At 43.2% G+C, this 26771-nt stretch overlaps 2 protein-coding genes across 4 annotated transcripts; one reads left to right on the forward strand and one right to left on the reverse strand.

The window, feature by feature from the left end:
- Window positions 1-819: 819 nt before the first annotated feature.
- Window positions 820-19418, reverse strand: gatb (glutamyl-tRNA(Gln) amidotransferase, subunit B). Of its 3 annotated transcripts, none has more exons than XM_054780236.1 (13): window positions 18637-18935; window positions 18267-18420; window positions 18076-18189; window positions 8921-9119; window positions 8716-8838; window positions 6325-6438; window positions 5610-5694; window positions 5236-5280; window positions 3580-3766; window positions 3380-3513; window positions 1904-1982; window positions 1689-1826; window positions 821-1542 (listed from the first exon to the last, which is right to left on the reverse strand). In XM_054780236.1, the coding sequence occupies exons 1-13, from the start codon at window positions 18849-18851 to the stop codon at window positions 1393-1395; spliced, it is 1737 nt and encodes a 578-aa protein (XP_054636211.1). In that variant the 5' UTR covers window positions 18852-18935; the 3' UTR covers window positions 821-1392. The 3 variants fall into 3 exon arrangements, with proteins under 3 accessions (XP_054636213.1, XP_054636211.1, XP_054636212.1); XM_054780237.1 differs by lacking the exon at window positions 18637-18935 and adding an exon at window positions 19218-19418 and having other exon boundaries at window positions 823-1542; XM_054780238.1 differs by lacking the exon at window positions 6325-6438 and having other exon boundaries at window positions 820-1542; window positions 18637-18941.
- Window positions 19007-20580, forward strand: dctpp1 (dCTP pyrophosphatase 1). Its single transcript, XM_054780239.1, has one exon. The coding sequence runs from the start codon at window positions 19580-19582 to the stop codon at window positions 20075-20077; it is 498 nt and encodes a 165-aa protein (XP_054636214.1). The 5' UTR covers window positions 19007-19579; the 3' UTR covers window positions 20078-20580.
- Window positions 20581-26771: the final 6191 nt, after the last annotated feature.

Below are 26771 nucleotides of genomic sequence, written 5' to 3' on the forward strand. Positions count from 1 at the left end.
AATAAACCACGAACGTTTGCATTATTTCGCAAAAATATGTGACGCTACAGGACACACTTCCGGTCATAGCGAGCCTCCACTTAGCGAAAATGGGGTGGACATGCATAATTTAATTTCCATCTTCAGCATTAGCGCATCCCTTACTGCACAATTGTAGACGTATTAAGACGTATTACGATCGTATTCCCCCGAGGGGACTCGGGGAAAAAATGATGGGTTAAAAAAAAAAAAAAACAGCTCGCAAAACCTTGTAAAGCTCCAGGACACACTTCCGGTCATAGCTTGCCTGCACCATTTAACTTCCATCTTTCCATCTGCTGCACAATTGTAGAAGTATAAAGTGATACTATAACTTTAGGAACACGTTTCCAATTCAGTGATGGTTATTGGGCTCGTCTGAAAATAAAACGCTCCAAGCTCGTGTTGCTGGAAACACATCTCTTAGAGTACTCAAAAGGAAATACAATGATTGGCCATAAATGGGATTCTTCCACTTGTGTGCAGTGCTTGTCCTATATGTATAAAAAAACCCCGCAAAACTATTTACATTAAGAGCATTGTACTTCCTTTTTGAGAGCGGATGTTGGGGGTGAAACTTCAAATTAAGAGCAGCGCATTCATTGAGTTTGTGATAGGAGTGTTTACTTATAGGACAAGTAGCGCACACAAGTGGAAGAATCCCATGTCTGGCTAATCAATGTATTTCCTTTCAAGTGCCAGTACTCTAAGAGATGTGTTTCCACCAACACTAGCTAGGACCGGATGTTAGCATTTTATTTTCAGACGAGCCCAATAACCATCACGGAATTGGAAACGTGTTCCTATAGTTATAGTATCACTTTATACTTCTACAATCGTGCAGCAGATGGAAAGACGGAAGTTAAATGTTTAATAAGCTATTATCAGATCGTAAGAAATGTGTATTATACACTTCCTCCACTAGAGGGCGGTCTCCGCTCGTTTATCTGCTTTTATTCTGCTCGGTCTAACCGGCCACATCATTAGGGTCACCTACCCAATCAATTGTGTGCAGTTTTTAGTATATCAGAGGAAGACTGCATCGGTTTGCCAACATGACATGAATTTACAAAATGGTATTAATTATTAATAATTATTATATATGCCGAGATACAAGGTGTGTATTTAGCCATTTGGGGGCCCATGGCGAACCGAGCAAAGCTAGTTCCATAGCCATGTTTACATACTCCAGGAAAAAAAACAATAATCCATTTTTATGAAATGTTTGGGGGCCCCTGGAAATGTCGGGGGCTGCCCAGGCTGCGTTTGCCTAATAGTAGACCCGCCCCTGCAAGAAAGTGTTTATTAATGCCACAAAGACTCCCAGGAGAAGATGACATTGTGGGACAACAGTGAAGAAAAAGGCAAGTCATGCTAGTCTGTTGAGGCGTCCTCCAGCCATGAAATCTTCTCCTGGAGAATCTTCCGCACGACAACCGGATCCACTCGACCTTTGGTCTCCTTCTGAACCAGTCCCATCAGCTTGTTCAGGACTTTGGGGTTCCCAGACTTGATGGCGTGGACCTTAACGGTGGAAGCCACACAAGAGCGAAACGCATGTAGGACACAAACAAGTCCAGCGGCGTCACACAGGAATAGAAATAATCTATTCCAGAATCAAGCTGTGACTGCACAGATAATTAGCATTCTTAACCGTCACTTCTTCATACCTCATCAGGATGCATGTCCACAACCTTCTGGCAGATGTTGTGCAGCTGTGTGACATCGCTAACAAGGCCCAGGTCCTGGTCCTGGATGATCTGCGCGGCTGTTTTCTGTCCCGATGACCTCCACATGTCCCGGAAGACCTGAGGACACGCACGTGAGCACGCACGGGGCAGGCAAGCGCGGGATTTGAACGGCATCAAGCGTGCGCGTCACTCACCTGCTTGGCAACCCAAGACGAGATGTTTCCCGCTTGCAGGAGCTCCAGCAGCTCGGCCAGGGCGGAGGGGGAGATGGGGCTGCAAATCAGAGAAAAAGCATTCAAGACTAAAAGATTCATCACTGAAGAGAAAGTGATTAGTGACGGAGGAAGGGGAAGACACGTGTTGGCTAACCTGCTAAACGCACAGATGTGCGGTACATCGAGGGAGAGGTTTCCTGAGTCTGCAACCCCATAGCACTACGCTACAATATGCTACTTCCTTTGGCTTAACAGTGGGTTATTTTGCAGCCGTACTCAATAAAAGAAAAAGACTGTCTGAAAGCCTGTTCCAACACTCAGTGTTACGCAGTGCACTTGAACGCCTCATCATGTGAGCCGCATAGACGGCGCAGGTGGCACACTGGTGCAGGAATGTCAGTGAATGTTTGGTAGTCGGATGGAGAGGCCAACTGGTAGCCACGTTTCCGTCAGACTACGGCAGGGCAGCTGTGTCTTAGTCTTAGTAGTACTTTATTAATCCCACAGCAGGGAAATTCACCTGTTACAGCAGGATTTTTGCATGTAAAAACACACTCACCAGCAAAGAGGAAGTGAGGGAGCGTGGAGGAGTGTAGCGTGCAGAAGGTTTCGCATTGTAGGGACATTTTAACACATGCACACGTGTGTTCGTGCATGCCAAATGTGTAAATTGTAAATAGTTGATGGTGTTATATTAGCAAATAAATTGTTACTTTGATGTAAAACAGCCTTTTTGTGTTGTTTATGTTGGTATAGTTGTTTAGCTGCCACAAAAGCAACCAATATTTGTGTCAAAGTGAAAGTTAAGATTCAAGATTCAAGATTCAAGAGAGTTTTATTGTCATGTGCATGGTAAAACAGCAGTTATACCATGCAATGAAAATCTTATCCTGTTCATTCTCCCAAGAAAAGAAAGGAAACACAAGAAAGAATAAGAACATAAGAAACATAAACACATAAACATATATACCAATAAATTAAGCAACAACAACAGAAGAGACATTAATACAAGTAAATAATGCAAATAAATAAATAAATAAAGTGCTATGAGTTATGCTTGAAATGTATCTTTTCTCCCTGTTTAGTTGGGAACTGATATTTTCCTGAAACTTACCTATATTGTACTGCCGATTACTACAGAAGGCAAAAAGGTAGAAACTAACTTTGTTTCCTGATGAAAGAGGGGAGTGTAATGTTTCTTTTGCTAGGTTCCATGTTTATATAACCATAGAACACAATACTCTGTGTGCCTTGAAAGATCAGTGTAAAATGGCTGCTGCTGAAGGGGGATACATTTAGAAAAGTGGCTGGGATTGAATGAGGCATTGGGTCTGTGCCAGTAAGAGTACCCGTTACCCGTTCCTGTCTAGAGTGTCCCAACTAAAACAACCCCACTATCCATTGGCCAGAGAGAATGGTGCTTTGTCATTCAATGTCACACAAGGTCCACCTCACCTTTGGCTCACAGTCCAGTCTTGCTGTTTGAGGAGGACCAGCAGCTCGTTTGTCACCCAGCCAATCACCTTCCTGGGCTCCCTACTGGTGGTCTTCAACACGGTCTCAAAGTACTCCACCAGGCCATCCTCGTTCTGGGACGACACCACGTCATCAGACTCATCTAGCACCACTCCAAGCCAAAGCTGAAGGCAACTGACCAGCAGAGTCCAGCTGTGCTCGGGCAGGATGCCGTACGTTTGGACCAGCCTGTCTCTCGTCACGCCGGGCAGCTCTGGAAGCCGCGCCCTTAAATTCTGCACCACCACCGCCTGGTCGGCGCCGGGGGGCACTGAGGCGTCATCCTCGTACACCGTCAGAGGGGGAAGGTTGGGCTCTGGCATGAACCTGAAAAGGAGGGAGAGGTCATAGGATCAACTGATAGCAGCAGATTACACTCAATGGCCACAATATTAGGTACACCTGCACTTTCTCATGAGAAGCACAAACAACTATAACATTCCTATGGAGACCTCCACCAAGGCTTACACTTCCACTCCAGTACAGTACAGTAATCCCTCATTTGTGGCAGTTCATGACCCAGACCCAACCACAGAGTAGAATTCCTTATTCATAAATGCAATACTTCGCTTGTTAGAGCATAGAAAACCTGCTTACCACATTCTAAATACACTGTTTAACATGATTAGAGCCCTCTAGACATCAAATAACACCCTTATAGTCACCTTTACATTACCCAATATAGTAAAAACAGTGGCAAAATAAGACACATAAGACAGAGAAAACATGTTTACCGCCTTCAAAATATGCCTTTTAACATGATTAGAGCCCTCTAGACACGAAATAACACCCCTATAGTCACCTTTACACTACTATTACCCAATATAGTAAAAACAGTGACAAAATAAGACATATAAGACAGAGAAAACCTGTTTACCACCCTCTAAATATGCTTTTTAACATGATTAGAGCCCTCTAGACATCAAATAACACCCCTATAGTCACCTTTACATTACCCAATATAGTAAAAACAGTGGCAAAATAAGACACATAAGACAGAGAAAACATGTTTACCGCCTTCAAAATATGCCTTTTAACATGATTAGAGCCCTCTAGACATGAAAGAACACCCCATAGTCATCTTTACACTACTATTACCCAATATAGTAAAAACAGTGACAAAATAAGACATATAAGATAGAAAAAACCTGTTTACCACCTTCAAAATATGCCTTTTAACATAATTAGAGCTCTCTAGACATGAAATAACACCCCTATAGTCACCTTTACACTACTATTACCCAATATAGTAAAAACAGTGACAAAATAAGACATATAAGACAGAGAAAACCTGTTTACCACCTTCAAAATATGCCTTTTAACATGATTAGAGCCCTCTAGACATGAAATAACACCCCCATATACTCCTATTACCCAATATAGTAGACATACAAAGAGAAAATAAAACATACAGACTCATGCTCATGTGTGCTGCTTGTAAATGTGTTCTGGTGTCACAGACAGGAAGTGTTACAGTACAGTGCTACAGTAACACTACTGACACCTAGTGGCCAGTGTAGATTACTGCATGTCATCACAACGTCCTTCAATGAGTCTTCTGAATGCCTTCTATTTGTATTTGACTTCATTTAGCCACTTCTAGGCTTGAAAATGCTTAATTTAGGCAAAAAAAGGCTCAAATGTGCTTCATCTTTTTGGCTAATAATAGGTTGCATTCAACCACCAAACAGCTTGATAACAGTATATATTTTTGAAAAAACGTGAAGAAACGTGATGGAAACCAAATGCTTTTATCGTCACTGCACACAATATAGTAGAAAGGTTGCTTTGGTCACCTGTAGTCCTGCAGCCCCTCCTTGTCCCTCATGGGCACAGTGGTCCTATCAACACAAGATGAGGAAGAAGAAATGAGCCAGATGAAAGAAGCGTTTGTGAATCACGAGGAACACTTGATGGGGTCCACCTGCAGCATGAATGAGGTCCAAGGTTGCACCTCATTACGTGTGCAGGTGTACCTAATAAAGTGTCCAGTGACAAGAAGGGCTCAGATGCACTATTCAACATGCTCCAGATGACGATGATGATGATGATGCATGGGAGCAACACTCATGCCAGAGACGGGACGGGACCATGGCGGCGCACCCAAATGACTCCATTCATCATCATTAGCTTGGCGTGGCGCCGCTGCTCTACGCGGTCTCCATCTTACCCGGATTTGGAGTCGTAGGCGCGGGTCTGGTTCTGCACGCTGCCTCCTCGCTGCAGGACGTCCACGTGCCTCTGAATCTCGTAGTCTGGCAAGAAGGTGGAAGTGCGTTTCAATCCGACAGCACACGGGCACACAAGTCAGTGGTGTGACAATCCGCACACGTGTGTGGTTCTCCGTGGCCTTGAACACCCCACAGCGCCTTCATGTCACCAATCCTGAAAGCCACTTTGTGAAACAACTTCACGCCAATATTTGACTTCCACTGTGTCTAAACTGACTTTGTGGAGAAAATATGGGGCGATATCGTATATCGATATTCACCATAAAGATATGGGGATGTGACTTTTGGTGCATATCGCCCAGCCCTCGTTACTGCATCTGTCAGTCGTGTCAAAGAAAGACGTGGAAATGAGGATAACAGCACACCGGATGTGAATGTTTGTTTCCAAGTGAGCTCAGGGGAAGTTCACAAGAACAGGAGCGCTTGGTTTGCGGGTTATCTGAGCTATTTTTAATGTTATAGGATTTATGGTATATCATCATAATTCCCTCAAATCGGTCGGATAATTATTGCGGCCCCTACTACAATGTGACTACAAACATAACCTCTGCGTGCTTGAAAGGTTTTCTGATGACGAGAGGTGAGAGTATGATGAAGTCTTCCTTCCATGGTGTCCCATGGGAGCAGACGGCATCAAGTCACGCTAGCTCTTACCGATGGCTTTGGCCAGGAATCGAAGGCTGTTGATGTTCTTCACTTCCGTCCTCACGCCGAGGGGCTGGCCCGGTCTGTGCACCGACACGTTGGCGTCCACCCTCAGCTGGCCCTCTGCACAGGAAGCTGCTCTTACTCTTCTACCAGCACATACTGGGATTCTTTTCTCAAAGAGGAATCCACTGAACACACCGTGGGCGTCAATGTGACGTCTGGTGATTCTTCTGGTCGAACACACATGGTGGAGCGCTTGTGTTGCCAGAAAATGTCAGCATAAAAGGTTTCCTTTGTGAGAAAAATGCCGTAACTTCATCATTATCTTCACTAAGCAGAAACATAACCACTGTCTACTTACACAGCATTAAAATATGCCCACACTCACTTCCTTTTCAGTGCAAAGAAGGCTTCAAAGTAAAAGCATGGCAGGATTAACCTACCACAGCAGCTAACAAAATGCACCCATTTCTTTTTTGTTGTTGTTTTCTTCTCAAAGATTGTTAGCCTCTGGAAGAAAGACTTTGTTGGCATTGTAGTCAAGACAAAACAGTCCTGGCCAAAGGTTTTGGGACTAACTTCAGTTTTGTTCTCCAATTACTTTCGTCATTCTTTATTTCTGTTGTGCCCACAAAAATAGCTTAATCTTTCAGTATATGACAGACATCAAATGTTTTCTTTAAAAAGACTGCAGACTGCAGAGTTATTGAAGAACAAAATTGAAGTCACTCCCAAAACCTTTGGCCGTAACTTAATGCACGACCAAATGATCTCAGCAGCAGCAGCTCTGTCAGATACAGTAAGAGAGTCCAATATCATATGAAAACACAAGAAAATGGAGGGAAAACATGTCCATCAACTGCCATTGTTCAAAAATCTACCAGATCAAATGAAATAAATACAGTCGGCCCTCGTTCATCGCGGTTCATTGGTTCCACACCTGAGCGCAACACATTAACTTCCCCATAGGTTCTGTTCAATGTTAATAAATGGAATATTTTCATAATTATACCATACCAAGACTTTCTAAATACGCTTTTTTACATGATTAGAAATAAATGTGTTACAAATAACACCCCAATAGTCAACTTTACACTCTTATTACCCAATATAGTAGACATAATAAGAGAAAATAAGACATAAGACATAAAAAACCTGTTTACGACCTTCTAGATACACTTAACATGATTAGAGCACTGTAGACATGAAATAACACCCCTATAGTCACCTTTATACTCCTATTGTTTACAACACATTGCAACTCTTTTGCTGCAGGGACTCAAAACGGCTGCTAGCTAGCAAGCTAACCAGTTAGCCTCAAATTTATTTCTTCTGAATTAACTCATTCAATACCAAATACGTATTTATATGTTTTTTAAACCCGAATGCTTGCTCCCTTTTTGCATGCTTTTGCACGAGAGGCAAAAAGAGGTGACGACGCTAGTGCAAAATAAAAGAGGTGACTTTTCAAGCAGTTTTAAGCCATAAAAACGGCCACAAGGTGGCAGAAGTACTGTACATTTGATAGGAGCTCGGCATGGATATTTTGCATGTATTAAGGCGCTGGACAGCAAGGAGGAAGTGAGGGAGCGTGGCGAAGTGTAGCATGCAGAAGGTTACACGTTGTCGGGACATTTTAGCACATGCACACGCACGCACACACACAGTCTAGTTCCAAGTGAAAATTGTAAATAGTTCATGGTGTTATCCATCCATCCATTTTCTATGCCGCTTATGGTGTTATGTTAGTAAATAAATTGTTATTTTGACGTAAAGCAAGCCTTTTTTGTGTTGTTTATGTTGGTATAGTTGTTAACATATTTGAGCTGTCACAAAAGTAAAAATAAATTAGTGAAAGTTATGCTTGAAATGTATCTTTTCACAAAAAGCTAGTTTTCTCCCCTTTTTTTAGTTGGGAACTGATATTTTCCTGAAACTTACCTATGTTCTACTGCTGATTACTAAAGAAGGGAAAAAGGTAGAAACAAACTGTTTCTTTTGGTAGGTTCCATGTTTATATAACCATACAACACAATATTCTGTGTGCCTTGAAAGATCAGTGTAAATTGTCTAAGATGGTCGCTACTGAAGGGGTTGAATTTTGAAAAATGGCTGGGGTTGAATGAGTTAAGACACCAAAAACGTTGCATTTCCACATGGGGTGGGAGAACTTTTTGTTCAGTCTATGGTGTGGGACATGCCAGGGCTGACTTGATGCAGTGTTAAGGTAATGTCATGTAAGCTAATGGCTCATCAATGTTTTGTGTCATTACTGCTGCCTTGTGACCACAATACCACTTGTATTTCCATATGTTGTGACTGATAAGACCATTGTCTCCCATGGTCTATCTTTGGAAGTATCAGTGACAGGTGATACAAGAAACAGAGGGGCGTTACCTGACATGTTGGCCTGACAGGTGCCGAGGGCTTGCAGGATGAGTTGAAGCTCCCTGACGGCCGCCGCCGCCTCCTCGCCACACTTCATGTCAGGCTCCATCACCAGCTCCATCAGCCCCACACCTGGCAGGGCGAAGACATGCCGGTTCAAGGACTGCTTTGTGGTCAAGAAGGAGGGAAGGAGCTTCTTGGCTTCAATGCTTACCAGCTCTGTTGAGGTCTATGAGCGTCTGCCCGCGGACGTCATCATGGAGACTCTTGCCGCTGTCCTGCTCCAGCTGGATCTGCTTAACGCGGACGTGTTTCCTCACCACCTGGTCCCTCTTTTTGCCGCCCATGAGGCTGTAGGTCAGCACGCCACCCACCGCAATGGGCTGCCGCTGCTGCGTGATCTGGTATCCTGCCTGGGCGGGAAATAGTACAAAAAAATGGTTGTCTACCTGAAGGGGGTGCCTCTAGAACAAAAATCAATGGATGCAGGGGCCATTTTGTTGTACAAATGGTTCAGATAGTGCTATATGCTAGGGACGTTCCGATCCATCCCCTTTTTTTTATAGTCTTGCCGATGCGATCCTGATCCTTTTTTGTTTTTTTATAATAATCTTTTGTTCCAAACATGAATTTGTGGAATTGAATATGGTTATGAAAATAGCTCTTCAAAGCATTAAAAATAATGCAAGCAAAGTACTGCTGAATGTACACAGCATGACCAACAATATCGTTTGGCCTTTGTAACAAACCTCTGTCAGGCAGGTCCCTAATCCAATACAAGATACAATAAAAGATCAAATTGGAAAAAATGGCCGTGCAAAATAATTCTAGGGTAGGACTAATCATTTGACACGGTTATAGATCCATTTGTGGTGTGATTTAGAATATATATAAAAAACTCTCTTCAACACAATAGTAATTTACTGACAGTCCCTAGTATAAACAACCAGCGGTTACAGCGGCACTTCCTGTGTGAGCTCCCTGCATCATGACACAGTGAGAGGGAACTACCGCTGTAGCTACCCAACGTCCAAAGTGAAACTAACTTCACTGCTATGTATCAGAGCTGCCGCCGCTGCAGCTGGGTGTTTGTTTTTGACGCTAGGTGTAGCGTTCCTTTCTATGTTGCCATGTGAAATCAACGCACCCAGGAAGGAAGTTCCCAAAATACTACAAGTATGACATGTTATCATGAATGTACCTGTTACTGCATGATCACAGCATGGACAGAAAACCAGTAACCCTTGTTGGAGCTGTTTGGAGGTCTTGTAATAGGCAGAATAGGTGTCCCCCATTACGTGCATTAACTCATTCAATACCGAAGACATCTTTTTAAACCCAAACACTCGCTCACAAATATGTATTTATAAGTCTTTTAGGTTTTTTAGGCAAAAAGAGGGCAATGTATTGTAGGGAAAATTGAATGCATGCACGCGCGCACACACAGTACAGTTTAACTCCTTTTGTGTTATGTTGTGGTATAGTTGTTTAGATAATTGTATATATTTGTAGATATTAATATATTTGTGTCAAAGTGAAAGTTCTGCTTGAAATTTATCTTTTTTTCCCCGTTTTAGACGGGAACTCATATTTTCCTGAAACTTATCTATGTTCTACTGCTGATTACTAAAGAACGCAAAAAGGTAGAAAGATATTTTTTTTCCTGATGAAAGACGGGTAGGTTCCATGTTTATATAACCATACAACACAATATTCCGTGTGCCTTCAAAGATCAGTCCAAATGGTCTAAAATGGCCGCTGCTGAAGGGGTTGAATTTCGAAAAATGGCCGGGATTGAATATGTTCATTACCTGCCTCTTTTTTTTTTTTTTAGCTGTTTTTATAGTTTTAGAATGCTGCATTAGAATGCAAAAGCAAATGAAAAATAAAAATGATATTTACAACATAATGGGAAAAAGCAGACGTGTGTTCATGTCTCACATAAGGATGGTGTGGCGGATGAGTGCACTTTTCCTTTAAGGAAACCACCTTCGGTCAGAGTCCACCAATAGACTTCAAAGAAAGGTTGCAGCAAACCTGATGGAGACCTGTGCCTCATTAAGGCCCCTGATGCATGCTTTCCAAATATGTTGTTGTTTTGTCTCTAAGCTTGAATGTAACCAAGACACCAACGCTTATATGACGTTCAAAAGCAACAAAACATTTCAACCATTCAAGCTCTAGGAAATACACTATATTACCAAAAGTATGTGCTCACCTGCCTTGACTCACATATGAACTTAAGTGCCATCCCATTCCTAACCCATAGCGTTCAATACGATGTCGGTCCACCTTTTGCAGCTATTACAGCGTCAACTCTTCTGGGAAGGCTGTCCACAAGGCTGAGGAGCGTGTTTATAGGAATTTTTGACCATTCTTCCAAAAGCGCATTGGTGAGGTCACACACTGATGTTGGTCGAGAAGGCCTGGCTCTCAGTCTCCGCTCTAATTCATCCCAAAGGTGTTCTATCCGGTTCAGGTCAGGACTCTGTGCAGGCCTGTCAGGTTCATCCACACCAGAGTCTATCATCCATGTCTTTATGGACCTTGCTTTGTGCACTGGTGCATAGTCATGTTGGAAGAGGAAGGGACCCGCTCCAAACTGTTCCCACAAGATTGGGGGCATGGAATTGTCCAAAATGTTTTGGTATGGAACTAAGGGCCCAAGCCCAACTTCTGAAAACCAACCCCACACCATAATTCCTCGTCCACCAAATTTCACACTTGGCACAATGCAGTCCGAAATGTACCGTTCTCCTGGCAACCTCCAAACCCAGACTCGCCCATCAGATTGCCAGATGGAAAAGCGTGATTCATCACTCCACTGCTCTCACGACTGGATTTGTTGCACAGGTGGCATCCTATGACAGTTCCACGCTGGAATTCACCGAGCTCCTGAGAGCGGCCCATTCTTTCACAAATGTTTGTCAAAGCAGTCTGCATGCCTTGGAGCTTGATTTTATACACCTGCGGCCAGGCCAAGTGATTAGGACACTTGATTCTGATCATTTGGATGGGTGAGCAAATACTTTTGGTAATATAGTGTATGTTGGCTGGGCAAATATTCACCAAATGCTTATCAAATGGACCACTATCTGTTGCATTAAAACGTTTCCCCTTTAGGGGGCAGTCGAATCCAAGTGAAAACGGTATTTGTCCCCAATGTTCAGCTTTTTTCTCCTAGAAATGGAGTAACTATTGTCTTCACAGTGCTCCATCATACCCCTGGGGAGCAATTTAACTTCCCAGCTTTTAAGGAAAAGGCCCCTAAACGGTAGTTACTGTACATAAAAACAAAGGTGAACTGCATGATGACAATGGCTTAAAAGCGGAGGCAGTCTGCATTGCTTCATTAAAATGCAGCGTTGAACACTTTCAAGGTTTTTTTGTTTTTCTTCCACAAAAGCACAAGAATAAATATTTCATCCACAGCCCCCTCCCCATTCTTAAGAGTTGCCCACGTTACCATGGCAACCAGATCACACAGCTTGAACACGAACAACGTGAATACGCTGGAGAGAAAGAGAAGGAGTGACAACGTGGGAGTGAACTTTAAGTAATTTCATGGAGGATATTCACCAACATCTGATCAGAGCAGTGGCGGAGCTACGTGGAGACATTTCAGGTATCAACTTATTGCCAGCCCTATGCGAGTAATGGATGGTTTATTTATTATGGCCCCTCGTGCCTACGTTTTAATCTCACCAGATCCTGTGACACAGCTACTGCGAGGAATAAAACAGGATGTAGCGGCCGCGCTGGATTCCACTTTCCCTCATATCGGAGGAACGCTACGACGCACAATTTTAGTGGTTTTGAAAGCGTGACTTTTTCATATCCATGCCGAGCTGACAGACTGTATCTCATCACAATTGAGCAGAAGCGCCATCATATTCTAGGTTTCCCGCCACTGACTCAGTTCTGAGTGAGTCACTAAACAAATCAGACCATCTCTGCCGTCTTCTTGCTCGCCTCATTAAAAAAAAAATATATAAAAATAAAAAAATAAATAAAAAAGAAGATGCTGTAGACTCGTGTTTGTTTGGAAAAGCGGGTGAGATGAGCATTGTTTGCCTTCGCGTGCTGATAATTGTTGTCATAAAAGAGAATGCAGGCTGGACAGCAGCATGGTCGTTAGCATTCATTTCATGAGCAGCCGCTTGCAGTCGTTTGGGTGTTTTACCACGGCAGGCCAATTCCTCCCGCTGGGCTTCTACTGGGTACACTTTGACCAATAATCAACAAACCTTCATCCAAGACCCTAGCATCTAGCTTGTCCAGTCAGGCCGTCACCACGTGTTGGGATTCAGGTGTTTGATAGCTGACAGCCTGATGGGCTTCTGGCTGCCCTGTTCTTGCTTTTCTCTAAACCACAAATATCATCACCTGTTAGTCTGGGTAACACCCCTGCTATCAACTTCACTCTTTGCTCTTTTCCCCCCCACTTTTGTTGTTGTTTCTTTCTTTCATTTTCCAAGTATTTCAACTGAAATCGCCTTTGTAGTTTTTCTTCTCATAACATTATGACTTTATTCCCAAAACATTACAACTTTCTTTTGTTTCTCATGAGAGTACAACTTTTGAGAAACAGCATTTTTTCTTGAATATTTCAACTCTATGCTACTAAACAGACATTATTGTTCCCCATATTACAGGTTTATTCTCGTGAAATTGCTTTTTTCTCATAATATTTTGAATTTATCCTTGCAATTTTTTTTTTCCCATTTTCCAACTATTTCAACTTTCTTGTAAATTTTCTTCTTGCAATTCTGACTTTATTCTTGCAACAATACAACGTTTTTTGCAACTTCATTTTCCAAAAATGACAACTTTATCTTGTTTCTCATAATACAGTAATACGACTTTTAACAAACATTTTTTTCTTTGATATTTCAACTCCATGCTACTAAACTGACAGAATTTTTCCGCATAATATTACAACTTAATTACAACTTATATTACAACTTAAAAATTGCTTTTTTCTCATAATATTTTGAATTCGTCGCAAATTTTTCCCCCTCCATTTTCCAACTTTCTTATAAATTTTCTTCTCAGAAATATGACTTTATTCTTACAACTTTTTTTGCAACTTAATTTTCCAAAAATGACAACTTTATCTTGTTTTTCATAGTAAGACTTTGGAAAAAAAATGTTTCTTTATTACTTCAACTTAATGCAACTAAAATTATGTTATTTTTCCTCATAATATTACAATGTTATTCTGGTAAAATTATGACCTTTTTTCCTAAATATTTTAATTTAATTTTTCTTTTTAAATGATACTTTGAGAATGTGTCGCAGGCCAAACCCCGCCCCACAAATGTCCTTCAGGCCGCACTTTGGACACCCCTGATGTAGTGCAATGCATGGGACAGCTAGCTGACCTACGCAAGTATATGGACCATCCTTGGCAAGATGGCGCCTCATAATTGGACCGTCATTATCCCAAGAGAAATGAGGTTAAGAGTTGAAGTTTGGACAATTATGTGGCGTTCTGGAAAACTGGGAAATGTCAGACCTCTGCGAAGAAGAAGTGCTATCACCGCCTTATGAAGTTACTTGGTAAAATGTGGTTGAAGGAAATGTTATAATATTTGGGTCAAAATATTTTGGGAATACAAGTCATAACATTACGAGAAGAAAATTTACAATGACTATTTAAGAAGACAGTTAAAATATTAGGAAAATTAACAAAAATAACCAACAAAACAGCAGCAGCAAAAAGGGAAAAATGTGCAGTAATTTTAAAAGAATAAAGTCAAAATATTATGAGGAAAAAAGACGTCATTCAAACAAGAAAAAGTAGGAATTTTATGAGAATAAAATTGTCAAATGTCATTTTAGTGGCATAAAGTTTAAATATAAAAGAAAAAAGACTTTTTTAAAAGTAATAAAATATGACAAATAAGATAACAAGTAAAGTTGTCATTTTTGGAAAATTTGGTTGTTATAATGTTATGGGAAGAAAATCTAAACATTATGGTAATAAAGTCATAACTATGACAAGGAAACCTGTTGAAATAGTTGGAAAAAAAACCCAGAAGGAAGGAAAAAAGCAGGTGGAATTTTACAAAAATAGAGCCAAAATATGAAGAGAATAAAGTTGTAATCTAATGAGAAAAAAGACACAATTTTACAAGAATAAATGTAATCATATTAGGAGGTATAATAATGTCATTTTAGCAGTGTAATATTATGACAACCAAGATAAGTAGTTGTAATTTTTTAATATTATGGGAATAGAAGTCATAATATTACAAGAAGAAAACTGACAAAGATTATTTAAGGAGACAGTTCAAATATTTAGAAAATTAACCCCAAAAAAGGATCAGCAAAAATGGGGGAAAAAAGAGCAAAGAGGAAAGTTGATACTAATCATAGACTTGTCCTTTTATATCACAAGTTATTTCTGAAAATATATATAAAAGTGGTAAAGTTGCTCCTTTTATTTTCCAGCTTCGGTGGAAAAAGTTTGGACACCCCTCAAATAGGTAAAGATAGTCAGAACCAAGTACAGCAGGGGTTGCCAACCCGTAGATCGTGAGCTACTAGTTGATCTTTGGGACTTTGCCTGTCGATCGCGACAACATTTTGAAAAAAATGTATTATCATATCAGCGCCCTCACCTCCCGGATAGTGACCAACAGGCACAGATTTTGTCCACTGGCAGCAACCCGCGAGCCCCAGCAAGGAGTCCAATCCCCAAAACCTGACCGAATGTACACTTGTACACCGACTCGCCCCATCACGATAGCAAAAAGGTTGAGCGACAGAGGGAGGGAGTGACAGAGTGCTGCAGCGATGTGCTTGCGCACTCAACAGTAATTACCGCGTGTTAATAGGGCTCGCCTTTGCTACTCAAAGTTAAGGCACAAATATAACTCCAGAGACGTGCACCTAAAAAAAAAACTCATTAAGGGCAGACCGTTGTAGCTCATGAGGCCGACGCCACAAGCCCAATCCGACCAAGAGCCACAAAAGTAGGGGTGCCCAAAGTGCGGCTCAGGGGCCATCTGCGGCCCATTTGTCATTGCATCACTGCAGAAACAAAATAAAATTTAAAAAACAGCAAAAATTATAAAAATACAGCAAAAGGCACAATGACAAAAAGCAGAAATGTTGAAAACAACAAAAATAATAACACAAAGCACATACATACATATTGTACATACATATATATATATATATATATATATATACTGCTCAAAAAAATTAGAGGAACACTTCGAAAACACATCAGATCTAAACTGGGGGAAAAATGATGTTGAATATCTTTCCTGATAATAAGTGGGTGATGTATTAGTAACAAAATGATGCCACATAATTTGATAGAAATGAAAATGATCACCCTATAGAGGGGGGAAATCAAAGACACCCCAAAAATGAAAGTGAAAAAATGATGCAGCAGACTGGTCCATTTTGCTAAAATGTCATTGTAGCAACTCAAAATGATTCTCAGTAGTTTGTGTGGCCCCCACGTGCTTGTACGCATGCCTGACAACATTGGGGCATGCTCTTAATGAGACTACGGATGGTGTCCTGGGGGATCTCCTCCCAGATCTGGACCAGGGCATCCATGAGCTCCTGGACAGTCTGAGGAGCAACCTGGCGGCGCCGGATGGACCTAAGCATAATGTCCCAGAGGTGTTCTATTGTGTTTAGGTCAGGTGAACGTGGGGGCCAGTCAATGGTATCAATTCCTTCATCCTCCAGGAACTACCTGCATACACTAGCCACATGAGGTCGGGCATTGTCGTGGACCAGGAGGAAACCAGGTCCCACTGCACCAGCATAGGTTCTGACAATGGGTCCAAGGATTTCATCCCGATACCTAATAGCAGTCAGGCTGCCGTTATCTAACCTGTGGAGGTCTGTGCGTCCTTCCAGGGATATGCCTCCCCAGACCATCACTGACCCACCACCAAACCGGTCATGCTGAATGATGTTGCAGGCAGCATAACGTTCTCCACGGCATTTCCAGACCCTTTCACGTCTGGCGCATGTGCTCAGGTTGAACTTGCTCTCATCAGGGAAGAGCACAGGGCACCAGTGGTGTAGTTGCCAATTCTGGTGGTCTATGGCAAATGCCAATCGAGCTCTACGGTGCTGGGGAGTGAGCACAGGGCCCACTACAGGACGTCGGGCCCCCAGGCCACCCTCATGGAGCCTGTTTCTGATTGTTTGGTCAGAAACATTCACACCAGTGGCCTGCTGGAGGTCATTTTGTAGGGCTCTGGCAGTGCTCATCCTGTTCCTCCTTGCACAAAGGAGCAGATACCGATCCTGCTGAGGGTTGAAGGACCTTCTACGGCCCTGTCCAGCTCTCCTGGTGTAACCACCTGTCTCCTGGAATCTCCTCCATGCGTCCAGGTACCGCAGTGATGCCCTGGTCCAGATCTGGGAGGAGATCCCCCAGGACACCATCCGTAGTCTCATTAGGAGCATGCCTCGACGTTGTCAGGCATGCGTACAAGCACGTGGGGGCCACACAAACTACTGAGAATCATTTTGAGTTGCTACAATGACATTTTAGCAAAATGGACCAGTGTGCTGCATCATTTTTTCACTTTCATTTTTGGGGTGTCTTTAATTTCCCCCCTCTATAGGGTGATCATTTTCATTTCTATCAAATTATGTGGCATCATTTTGTTACTAATACATCACCCACTTATTATCCGGAAAGATATTCAAGATCATTTTTCCCCCAGTTTAGATCTGATGTGTTTTCCAAGTGTTCCTCAAATTTTTTTGAGCAGTGTGTGTGTGTGTGTATATATATATATCCTGCTTGTTTGTGGGGGTGTAGATGTTGTGCAGGCCGAGACCAGGGATCTTGGTCTCAAAAGGTTGGTGACCACTGAAGTAGAGTATAAAGTCGTCACCTTCTGATAGATATATAAGATAAGTAGCATCCAAAAATAGCTAGCCATTCTACAAAAGAATATTTTTAATTCCTCATTAGTGGAGACGGTTGTTAATCCCTAAAGGAGGTGCAGCGTATGCATCAGCGTCACCGTGATACACTACACTACCTGGGGCTTCAACCAATGAGGGGGAAAAATGACGCCAGCACAAAAGGAAAATGATCCCCAGATACGAAGCAGTGGCACAAAAGGAGGAGGAAATGACCTGTGAGGAGTGGGGGGGAGCGAGGCCCTTTTGTTTTAACAGCTTTCTGTGTCATTTGTCTGCATGTTTGGCAAACAGAAGCGCACCGCTTCTTCAGCAAAGCCATAATAGCTGGCACAATGACGTGATAAAAGAAGTCGGGGACACACGAGGACAACCGCTCTGATTCTGCATGATGCACGCTTCCCTTATCACATTCCTCCAAGCCAATGTTGCACTGAGAGCCAAGGAAAAACTCACAGGGAGATCAGCGTAGAAGTAGTGCTTCCTGTCAAATAGGGACTTCCTGTTTATACTGCAGTTGAGGGCCAGCCCCGTCATCACTGCTGCCTCCACACATCGTCTGTTCAGGACCTGGAAAGACACAAATATCGATGGTTAACGATGAAGTACATGCAATTATAAGACGGCATTTCGGTCCTGACTCTTACAGGTAACGTGCCAGGTAAGGAACCGTCAAAGAATGACACCAGGGAGTTTGGAGGAGACAGGAAGTGGACTCCTGAGCCGGAGAACAGCTTGGTGTTGGAGTGAATCTGGGCATGGATCTCCAGGCCGACCACGGCTTCCAGCTGCGGAGAAACACTGAGGATGAGAAGGAAGCAGACAGCATTATGAATAAACGTCTGAACGTCGTTAAAGATCACGTTGCAATAACATTAACGACACAAGCAAAGTCAGAACCTTACAACAACAAGCTTGGGTTTTGGCGAAAAGTCCGATCATTACCCCACTTGAAGTTGGAAGGTTATGAAAATTAAACGGCATAATACTGTAACACTCCGTGCACGGCATGAGCACCTGGCTGGAATGGTCAAACCAAAAATGACATCCTCACAACGGGCACGATAGTAACCACCTCCCACTGCGGCCACAACGCACGCCAAACCAAACTCAACCGATGACCTGGGGATCCCAACGAGCGTCACTTCCTGTCCATCCCCCGTTTTGCTTCCCCAACACCGGAACACATCTTTAATGGCAACACACACATGAACACAACATATAAGGGTCATTACAAAACACAAGTTCCAATGTTCCGCCAACAATCATGTACAGTATTTATTTGGGGAACAACTGCTTGTAGACCAGTCCAAAATCAGCTGGGATAGGCTCCAGCATACACACGCAACTCTCGTGAGGACACGCGGCAGAAACCTCCCACACATACGTAAACACACCAGAAGCCGTTGTTTGCTCTGAAGGCGTGCCATACAGCAATGATTCAATAATTGATTTAAAAAAAACAGTTCTTGTTAGATGAGTGAATATACAGTAATTCCTCTCAGTCCTCAGGAACAGACGTTTCACAAACTTAGGAAGACTCATCTAACATCACTGAGCTTTAGTTAGCAGGAAAGGACTTTATCTGCTTCACCAACCTTTTAGCCCTGCTCTGTAGTTCGTGGTCGTTTTTGGAAGCTGATAGATTTAATCTCCTGACTGTGAACGATGCATTTGGATACAATAGCAATGTTCGTTTTATCATTTTGCAGCAAACGCTACTTGATAGTGACACAGTGGAGGGAGCCATGTTGGTCTCCGCGGAGGTCCACGGGAGTTGTAGTCCTTCACCGCGTTTCTCGCGCGTCACCAGCTTGAGTTTAAACTACAAATCCCCGTGTGTCGAGCGTAAAGGCTTCCGGGTTACCACAGCAGATTTCCGGGGTGATATTTGGCGGGATTTCTTCTCGAGCTATAAGGTAGCTGGTGTTGTTTTGTCTTTTAAACACGTCGCTTCAAAATGATGGCTACGAACGGAAAGGTTTTGAGTGACGGTGGTGCTTCTCACTCAGCTATGAATGGAAGCACCACAACGGACGGTACCAAGCTACTGACGAAAGAAGCCGGTGCGCCGGTGGAGCGCTTCACCTTCAGCCGAGAGCCCACCGTGGAGGACATCCGACGCATGCAAGCGGAGTTCACCGACGAGCGCGACTGGAACCAGTTCCACCAGCCCCGCAACCTGCTCCTGGCCTTGGTCGGCGAGGTAGGCGAGGTGTCGGAGCTGTTCCAGTGGAAGGGCGAGGTGGCAGAGGGCCTGCCGGACTGGAGCGAGACCGAGCGGGAGCAGCTCGCCCACGAACTCAGTGACGTGTTCATCTACCTTGTGGAGCTCGCCGAGAAGTGCCGAGTGGATCTTCCCCAGGCCGTGCTGCGCAAAATGGTCCTAAACAGACTCAAGTACCCCGCTAGCAAGGTGCACGGCTCGGCCAAGAAGTACACGGAATATAAAGACTGAACTTACAAAGCTGGACTTTGGTGGAGGCGATCATGTCGTTAGGTGCTCGTAGCGATTCTATTTTTATTTTTAACTTCATTTGGGTTCTTTTATTTGCTTCAACGACACCTTGTTTAGTCCCGCAAAGTGACTTTCACCCACTATTTACTTTTGAACAATTCTTGTCATGTCCTTTTAAAAAACGTCTTCTAATGTGTCTTATTGTTAACATCACTGACGTGTAAACAACTTTTTCTTGTGCTTCTCCCAGAAGTCACAACCAAATCAAAGTAAAAGTTTCTTTAAACTCTGCCTTTTTCCCCCATTTATTCAATCGTATGTAAATACTTGGTTTTCTATCCATGCTGTGAGCATGTAGTAACAGGTACAGTACATTCATGCAGTATTTTGGGAGATTTCACATAGCAACACAGAAAGGAACGCTACACCTAGCGTCAAAACCAAAAACACGGCAGCTCCAATATGTGTGGTGTGGCGAGGTGTCACTACGCCAGTAATTGTAGTTCTTAATTACAATGTGGTTAATATGCAGCTCACATTATGGAAATCAGGGGCATCAAACTCATTTTCACCGTGGGCCACATCGCAGTGATGGTTACGCTCAGGGGGACACTTCTATAATTCTATTTATAATCACTTTAATAATAAGGTTAATCCTTTTTTATTAATTGATACAAAAATAGTAACTTTAAACTGGATTTGACAACAAAATATATTTTGCAAGAAAGATCAAGTGTTTTTTTGATTTAAAAAAAAAAGTACATTTTGAAGTAATTTTTTAAATTTGTTTTTTTACTTTTTCCAGGAATTTTTTATTTTTATATTATTGTAAAAATCTTTCTTATATATTACATTTATTTATATATTTTTTATATTGTAAAAATATTTTAATATATTTCCCATTTAAATGTTTATATGAAGTAAAAGTAAAAAAAATTATATTATTGTATAAAAAATGTATCAAACAATAAAAATATAAAAACACAGTTAAAAAAACTAAATTTTACCAACATTTAAATATATATACAAATATTCACAAAAATAATAAAATAAGTGTTATTTTGAAAATGATGTTCGCTGAATCTGGACCTTGAGTTTGACACCTGTGATGTAAACGCAGCATTGTTGTTTTTTCAGCAGGCTTTCTGAGTGGAATGGGTGCATCCCATTACGTGCATGAATTAGCTGTTTACCTGTTTTTAAATCTTTAGAATGAGCAGAAACGAGAAAGACCTATGTGTTCATGTCTGACATGAGGATTGTGGATGATGGTTAATTTTTCTTTGAAAGGAATATTTTCACAAAATGCGGTGCCTGTCTGTGTTTTGCTTCTCTTGGATTCGAATAATAGCTTTTTTTCTTGGTGTGAATTTCCTGCCAGCGTGCAACACTGCCCCCGTGTCCCAATCCCCGACACTGATGGACAGGCGGCGGTGACGCTCCCGAGACCACCGCACTGACTGATCAAAGCGCCGCAGCCTTGTGGCCTGAATTTGGAGCGGGTGCGCAATAAAAATTGTCATTTTTTGCAGCTCAGTGTTTGGCGTGATTCCTCAAAGGGTGGAACTCATGACGGAAAGTTCAATTAGAGAGTGACAAAGCCCTCTGAGTGCTCACAGTTCCACTGTTTTTTTTTTTTGTTTTGCCTGCTAGGCTTTACCAGTTTTATCATCCAAGCCAATAGGGTAGTTGTGCAACATACTGTGCCTCCATAGTTTGACAAATGCTGCACACTTGGAATTGGATCCAATGCAAGACCTGGATGATGAAAAATAACGTGCATAGATTGAAAGTGCACATGGATAAAGAGCATGAAACCTCCGTTTTACACACATGCTGTCCTTGTGTGTCTAGGTTTGCTGTGACTGAAAAAGGTCGACCGACACCTTCGGTAGATTTGATAAAAAGCGGTTTGTTTTCCGCTCACCTTCTCCTCTTCTCCGTTCCACTGGGGTAACTCCGGCATGTGGCGGGGCCCCTGGAACTCTCGGGGGCCCCAGGCAATTGCCTGTGTTTGCCTAACGGTAACTCCACCCTGGTTATGGGATCATCACAACATGGCAAGAAAAGCGAGAGTAATTGATACGGCCTGAAAAAGGACGGTTTTTCATACATGGCTCGCTCTTCCCCCCTCAATCCCTTATTTGCAATAAAAGTGAGTGTTGTAATTACTAGATGAGATTCAGCTCCAGAACTCTCCCCTTCTCTCTTCAATTGCCATTGTTCATTGGCGACACAATCCAGTTTTCATCCTTAAATATTATTATTATTAATATTACCCTTTTTGCACATTTTAATCTGACTTTTTAATGATTTCTTTATTTGTTAAGTGTTTGTGTAATATAACGTATACTGTGTCTACTTCCCACTAACCAATGATGATGGAAGATGAGATCCACACATATGGACTGGGAGTCACGGTGTAGCCTTTGGCCTGGTCATAGGGCTAGCGCTAGATGCTAGCAGGCTATGTAAGCCACACTGCTTGCCTGTTGTCATTCCAGCAAGGACGAACCATCATCTATCAGCTTGTCTTCACCTCAGTGAAAGTTATGCGGCCGGATCGGCTGTGGATACTAACTCTAACGTAGCCAAACAAACCTTTGCATCTCAGCACACAGCGATGGTGCGTTCAAGGGGCAAGTGCAACATCGCAACGCTTGAGCAAAAAGATGACGAGTGAAGCATAAAGACATAAACATGTACAAAGTGTTTAACAGTGGTACACGTAGGCCGTACATTTCACATGCGTATGAATTATCACCCGCTTGTGTTGAATGATGTGTTTTCTTCAGAAACAATGGGCTATTTTTGGGCAAAAAGATAGTTAGAATTCAAGAATTTTTGAGCAAATACGTGAGGTGGTGGATGTATTCATTTCTTAAGTTAATAGTGATGTTTTGGACAGACTAGTCACTGAAATACGTGCAGTAAAAGCAGTCATTATGGAGCTGACCTGCTTAGAACAATGAGAGCTGTTAATCACATCAGTAATAAACGTATTGCTGACGGTTCATTATGGCGTTGTGTCTGCCATGAGATGCTGCATCCTGTCTGACAGGCTCCAAGGCTACCCTCATTCACACACACTGTTGCTATGAGGCACTGTTGCTATGGAAGTGATGGGCGGCCAAAGGGGGGAGCCCTTTCTCCCTTCATCTTGAGAGTGGGGTGGGGAGGGGGACGCACAACTGAAAAGGCTTTTTTTCCCCCACAGATGAAAGAAAGTAAGAAAATGGGTCAAGTTATAGAGCAGAACACAAATGCTTGATATGTTGTGAGCTTGGAGAAAACGAGCCCAAAATGAATGCCAGTCCCTCCACTTCATGCACACGTTCTGCTCACCTTCTCATCTTCTGTGGCTTCGTGAGGCACAACAGGCTGAAAAAACCCACAACAAAACCCCACTCATTATCTCCACCCAGAACCACCCGTTGTCTCATTGCGCTCACAGGTGAGGTCTGCACATGTCCGACAGAACCAGCACTTCAACCTGGCTCTTTGCACTCAACCACAGTGGACACAAGCAACTCTGTGGTTCAAACCGGCTCCAAGTACAACTCAGTGACGAGAACTGGGTCCAAGTAGAACTCTGTGGGTGGAACCGGATGCAAGCAGAACTCTGTGGGTGGAACCGGCTCCAAGTACAACTCTGTGATGAGAACTGGGTCCAAGTAGAACTCTGTGGGTGAAACCGGCTCCAAGTACAACTCTGTGACGAGACCTGGGTCCAAGTAGAACTCTGTGGGTGGAACCAACTCCAAGTAGAACTCTGTGACGAGACCTGGGTCCAAGTAGAACTCTGTGGGTGGAACCGGACGCAAGTAGAACTCTGTGGGTGGAACCGCATGCAAGCAGAACTCTGTGGGTGAAACCGGCTCCAAGTACAACTCTGTGACGAGAACTGGGTCCAAGTAGAACTCTGTGGGTGGAACCGGACGCAAGCAAAACTCTGTGGGTGGAACCGGCTCCAAGTACAACTCTGTGATGAGAACTGGGTCCAAGTAGAACTCTGTGGGTGGAACCGGCTCCAAGTACAACTCTGTGACGAGACCTGGGTCCAAGTAGAACTCTGTGGGTGGAACCAACTCCAAGTAGAACTCTGTGACGAGAACTGGGTCCAAGTAGAACTCTGTGGGTGGAACCGGACGCAAGCAAAACTCTGTGGGTGGAACCGGCTCCAAGTACAACTCTGTGACGAGAACTGGGTCCAAGTAGAACTCTGTGGGTGGAACCGGCTGCAAGTAGAACTCTGTGGGTGGAACCGGCTCCTAGTACAACTTTGTGACAAGAACTGGGTCCAAGTAGAACTCTGTGGGTGGAACCGGCTCCAAGTACAACTCTGTGACGAGAACTGGGTCCAGGTAGAACTCTGTGGGTGGAACCGGCTCCAAGTACAACTCTGTGACTAGAACTGGGTCCAAGTAGAACTCTGTGGGTGGAACCGGCTCCAAGTAGAACTCCGTGATGAGAACTGGGTCCAAGTAGAACTCTGTGGGTGGAACCGGCTGCAAGTAGAACTCTGTGGGTGGAACCGGATGCAAGCAGAACTCTGTGGGTGGAACCGGCTCCAAGTAGAACTCTGTGGGTGGAAGCGGCTAAGTAGAGATGGGACTCACACCAAAACTGGACTGAGGAACAGAACTGGTACTGGTACGAGGAGCACCTGTATCAGCAACAGAGCAGGTTGTTTTCCAGCCTTGCGATTGGCTTGACAGACTGTAAAAGTGTCTTTATGAGATTCTGCTGTGTCTCCCAGTTGGACAAAAATATTTACTTAGCCACAGTCTGCTTGCATCGGGGCCAAATGGGGGCAGTCAGCCACTAAATCCACGGAATGGGACTGTGCTGAAAAAGACAACACATTGCAGCCACCTGTAGGTTTGGAGTGGAACTCATTCTCTTGAACATGGTGGTTTTTCGAAGGGTTTGCCAGCCTTGGCGTAGGCCTGCATTGACAATACAGTGTTCCTTCATTTGTCGCGGGGGTTAGGTTCCCAAAATAGCCTGCAATAAGTGAAATCCGTGAAGTAGCCCGCTTTATATTGTTTACAATTATCTATGTCTTTAAGGCTGTGAAAGCTCTGACTGTACACTTCCTACACGTTTCTCAGACTGGCATCAACATTTTCTTACATTTCTCTCTTGTTTAAACACTCTCAAAAAAGTTCAAACTTTAATGATCAACCTACGAGCTTAGAAACATAAGAAATGATTAATTGTAGCTCACGCGTATTTCACTCCTCTGACCATCCCTCGTTGTCCTGGCGCCGCTCTTCTGTAGCGGTTCTGGATCGTTGTTAAAACAACGCTGCAGTTGTCAGTCGTCGCGATTTTCCTCCTCCTTATGTGACAAACCCAAGATTCATTTACGGCCGCGTAATGTCTACCTTCCTTCAGCATGTCCATAAGTCCAACTTTTTGTGCGATGGTTAGTATCTTCCTCTGCCTTTTGGGTGCAGAACATTTCATCGACATTGTGGGTTTTGTCGGGGAGAAAACATGGAAACGTACAGCGTTCAGAATCACACTGCTAACCGTTTGCTAGCAATGAACACACCAGGAAACACAGCACCAAGGAGATTGATTGACAGTGGTCTTACAGCCAATCAGGTCACAGAACACAATGTACATGAAAGTGTCCATATGGTAACAATCTTCAACATGAATGTGGTTGTCCAGGTTCCAGGTATTAGCCGCATGCTATGCATGTTAGCTTCTACCTGCTAAGATGAGCTTTTTTCCTGATATTTTATTAGAAGTACATTCAATTTCCTGTTCTATGGTTATCATCACACATGTCATCCTTGCCGTCACTGGCACTCTTCTGTGGTGGCCAAAACAAAAAACAGGCTTGACAAGTTCATCCTTCAGATGCTGGTTGAAGTGAAATCTCACGAGATTTGACTTTTGAGGTCATATTTTTCCCAGAAAACTCCAAATTGTACATCTTGTTCAGGTTCTTTAGTTCTGTCTGTGGCAGCTTCCATTGTGCATTGATGGATTCTGCGACTAGACCACCTCCTCCCACCATCAGTCCACTCCAGACCCTCCACCCCCGCCCCCACCGCGCCCCCCGTACCCAGGGAAGGTACATATATTGGCCTGACAAAAGGGGGCCCCACATCGCTATAGGTGCAAATAAATCAGCCCTCATCAGGGACTTCAAGCTCAGTGTGAATAGACCTGGTGTGTTTTTGGGGGGTGTTTTGGTCCAGTAAGCCCCCTTGAAGGGAGGGGAGGGGGAACATCCCAGCATGCAAGGCGGCCTGTTTAATTATTGTACACACGACGCGTCTCATTTTGGCTAATAATTGCTTTCCTGGCGCGCTGCGTGAAGGAAATAGAGTTAGGGATGGATGACTTGCCACATATTTCATCACTACAAAAAAAAACATACAATAAAAACCGTCAGTGTCCATTTTCATGTTTTTAAGCAATCCACATTTCATGAGATTGAGCCAATTGTATTATGGCTGATGGGCAAGATTCCCCTTTAAGAAGAATACCTTCTGCTGTATGCTTGATCTCCCCACAAGCTGCCTGGTACGGTTACTCACTTTGGTAGTATGTCCGTGTCCATTATTGCCATAGCTTGATAGAGTATTTTACAATCCAAACAAATGAGAGGCCAACCAGCTTCCAAGAACATACTATTTTTGGCTTGATTGTATTTTTGACCAAGATGGTGCCC

This window comes from Dunckerocampus dactyliophorus, chromosome 6, assembly GCF_027744805.1.
Source record: "Dunckerocampus dactyliophorus isolate RoL2022-P2 chromosome 6, RoL_Ddac_1.1, whole genome shotgun sequence".
Classification (NCBI taxonomy): domain Eukaryota; kingdom Metazoa; phylum Chordata; class Actinopteri; order Syngnathiformes; family Syngnathidae; genus Dunckerocampus; species Dunckerocampus dactyliophorus.

Coding starts and splice junctions, on each gene's coding strand:
- gatb (XM_054780236.1), bottom strand. CDS start 18,851: ATGACCCTTATATGTTGTGTTCATGTGTGTGTTGCCATTAAAGATGTG. Junction 8,839..8,920: donor CATAGACCTCAACAGAGCTG/GTAAGCATTGAA, acceptor TCGCCCTGCCAG/GTGTGGGGCTGATGGAGCTG. Junction 5,695..6,324: donor ATTCCTGGCCAAAGCCATCG/GTAAGAGCTAGC, acceptor CCTTCTTGCCAG/ACTACGAGATTCAGAGGCAC.
- dctpp1 (XM_054780239.1), top strand. CDS start 19,580: ATGATGGCTACGAACGGAAAGGTTTTGAGTGACGGTGGTGCTTCTCAC.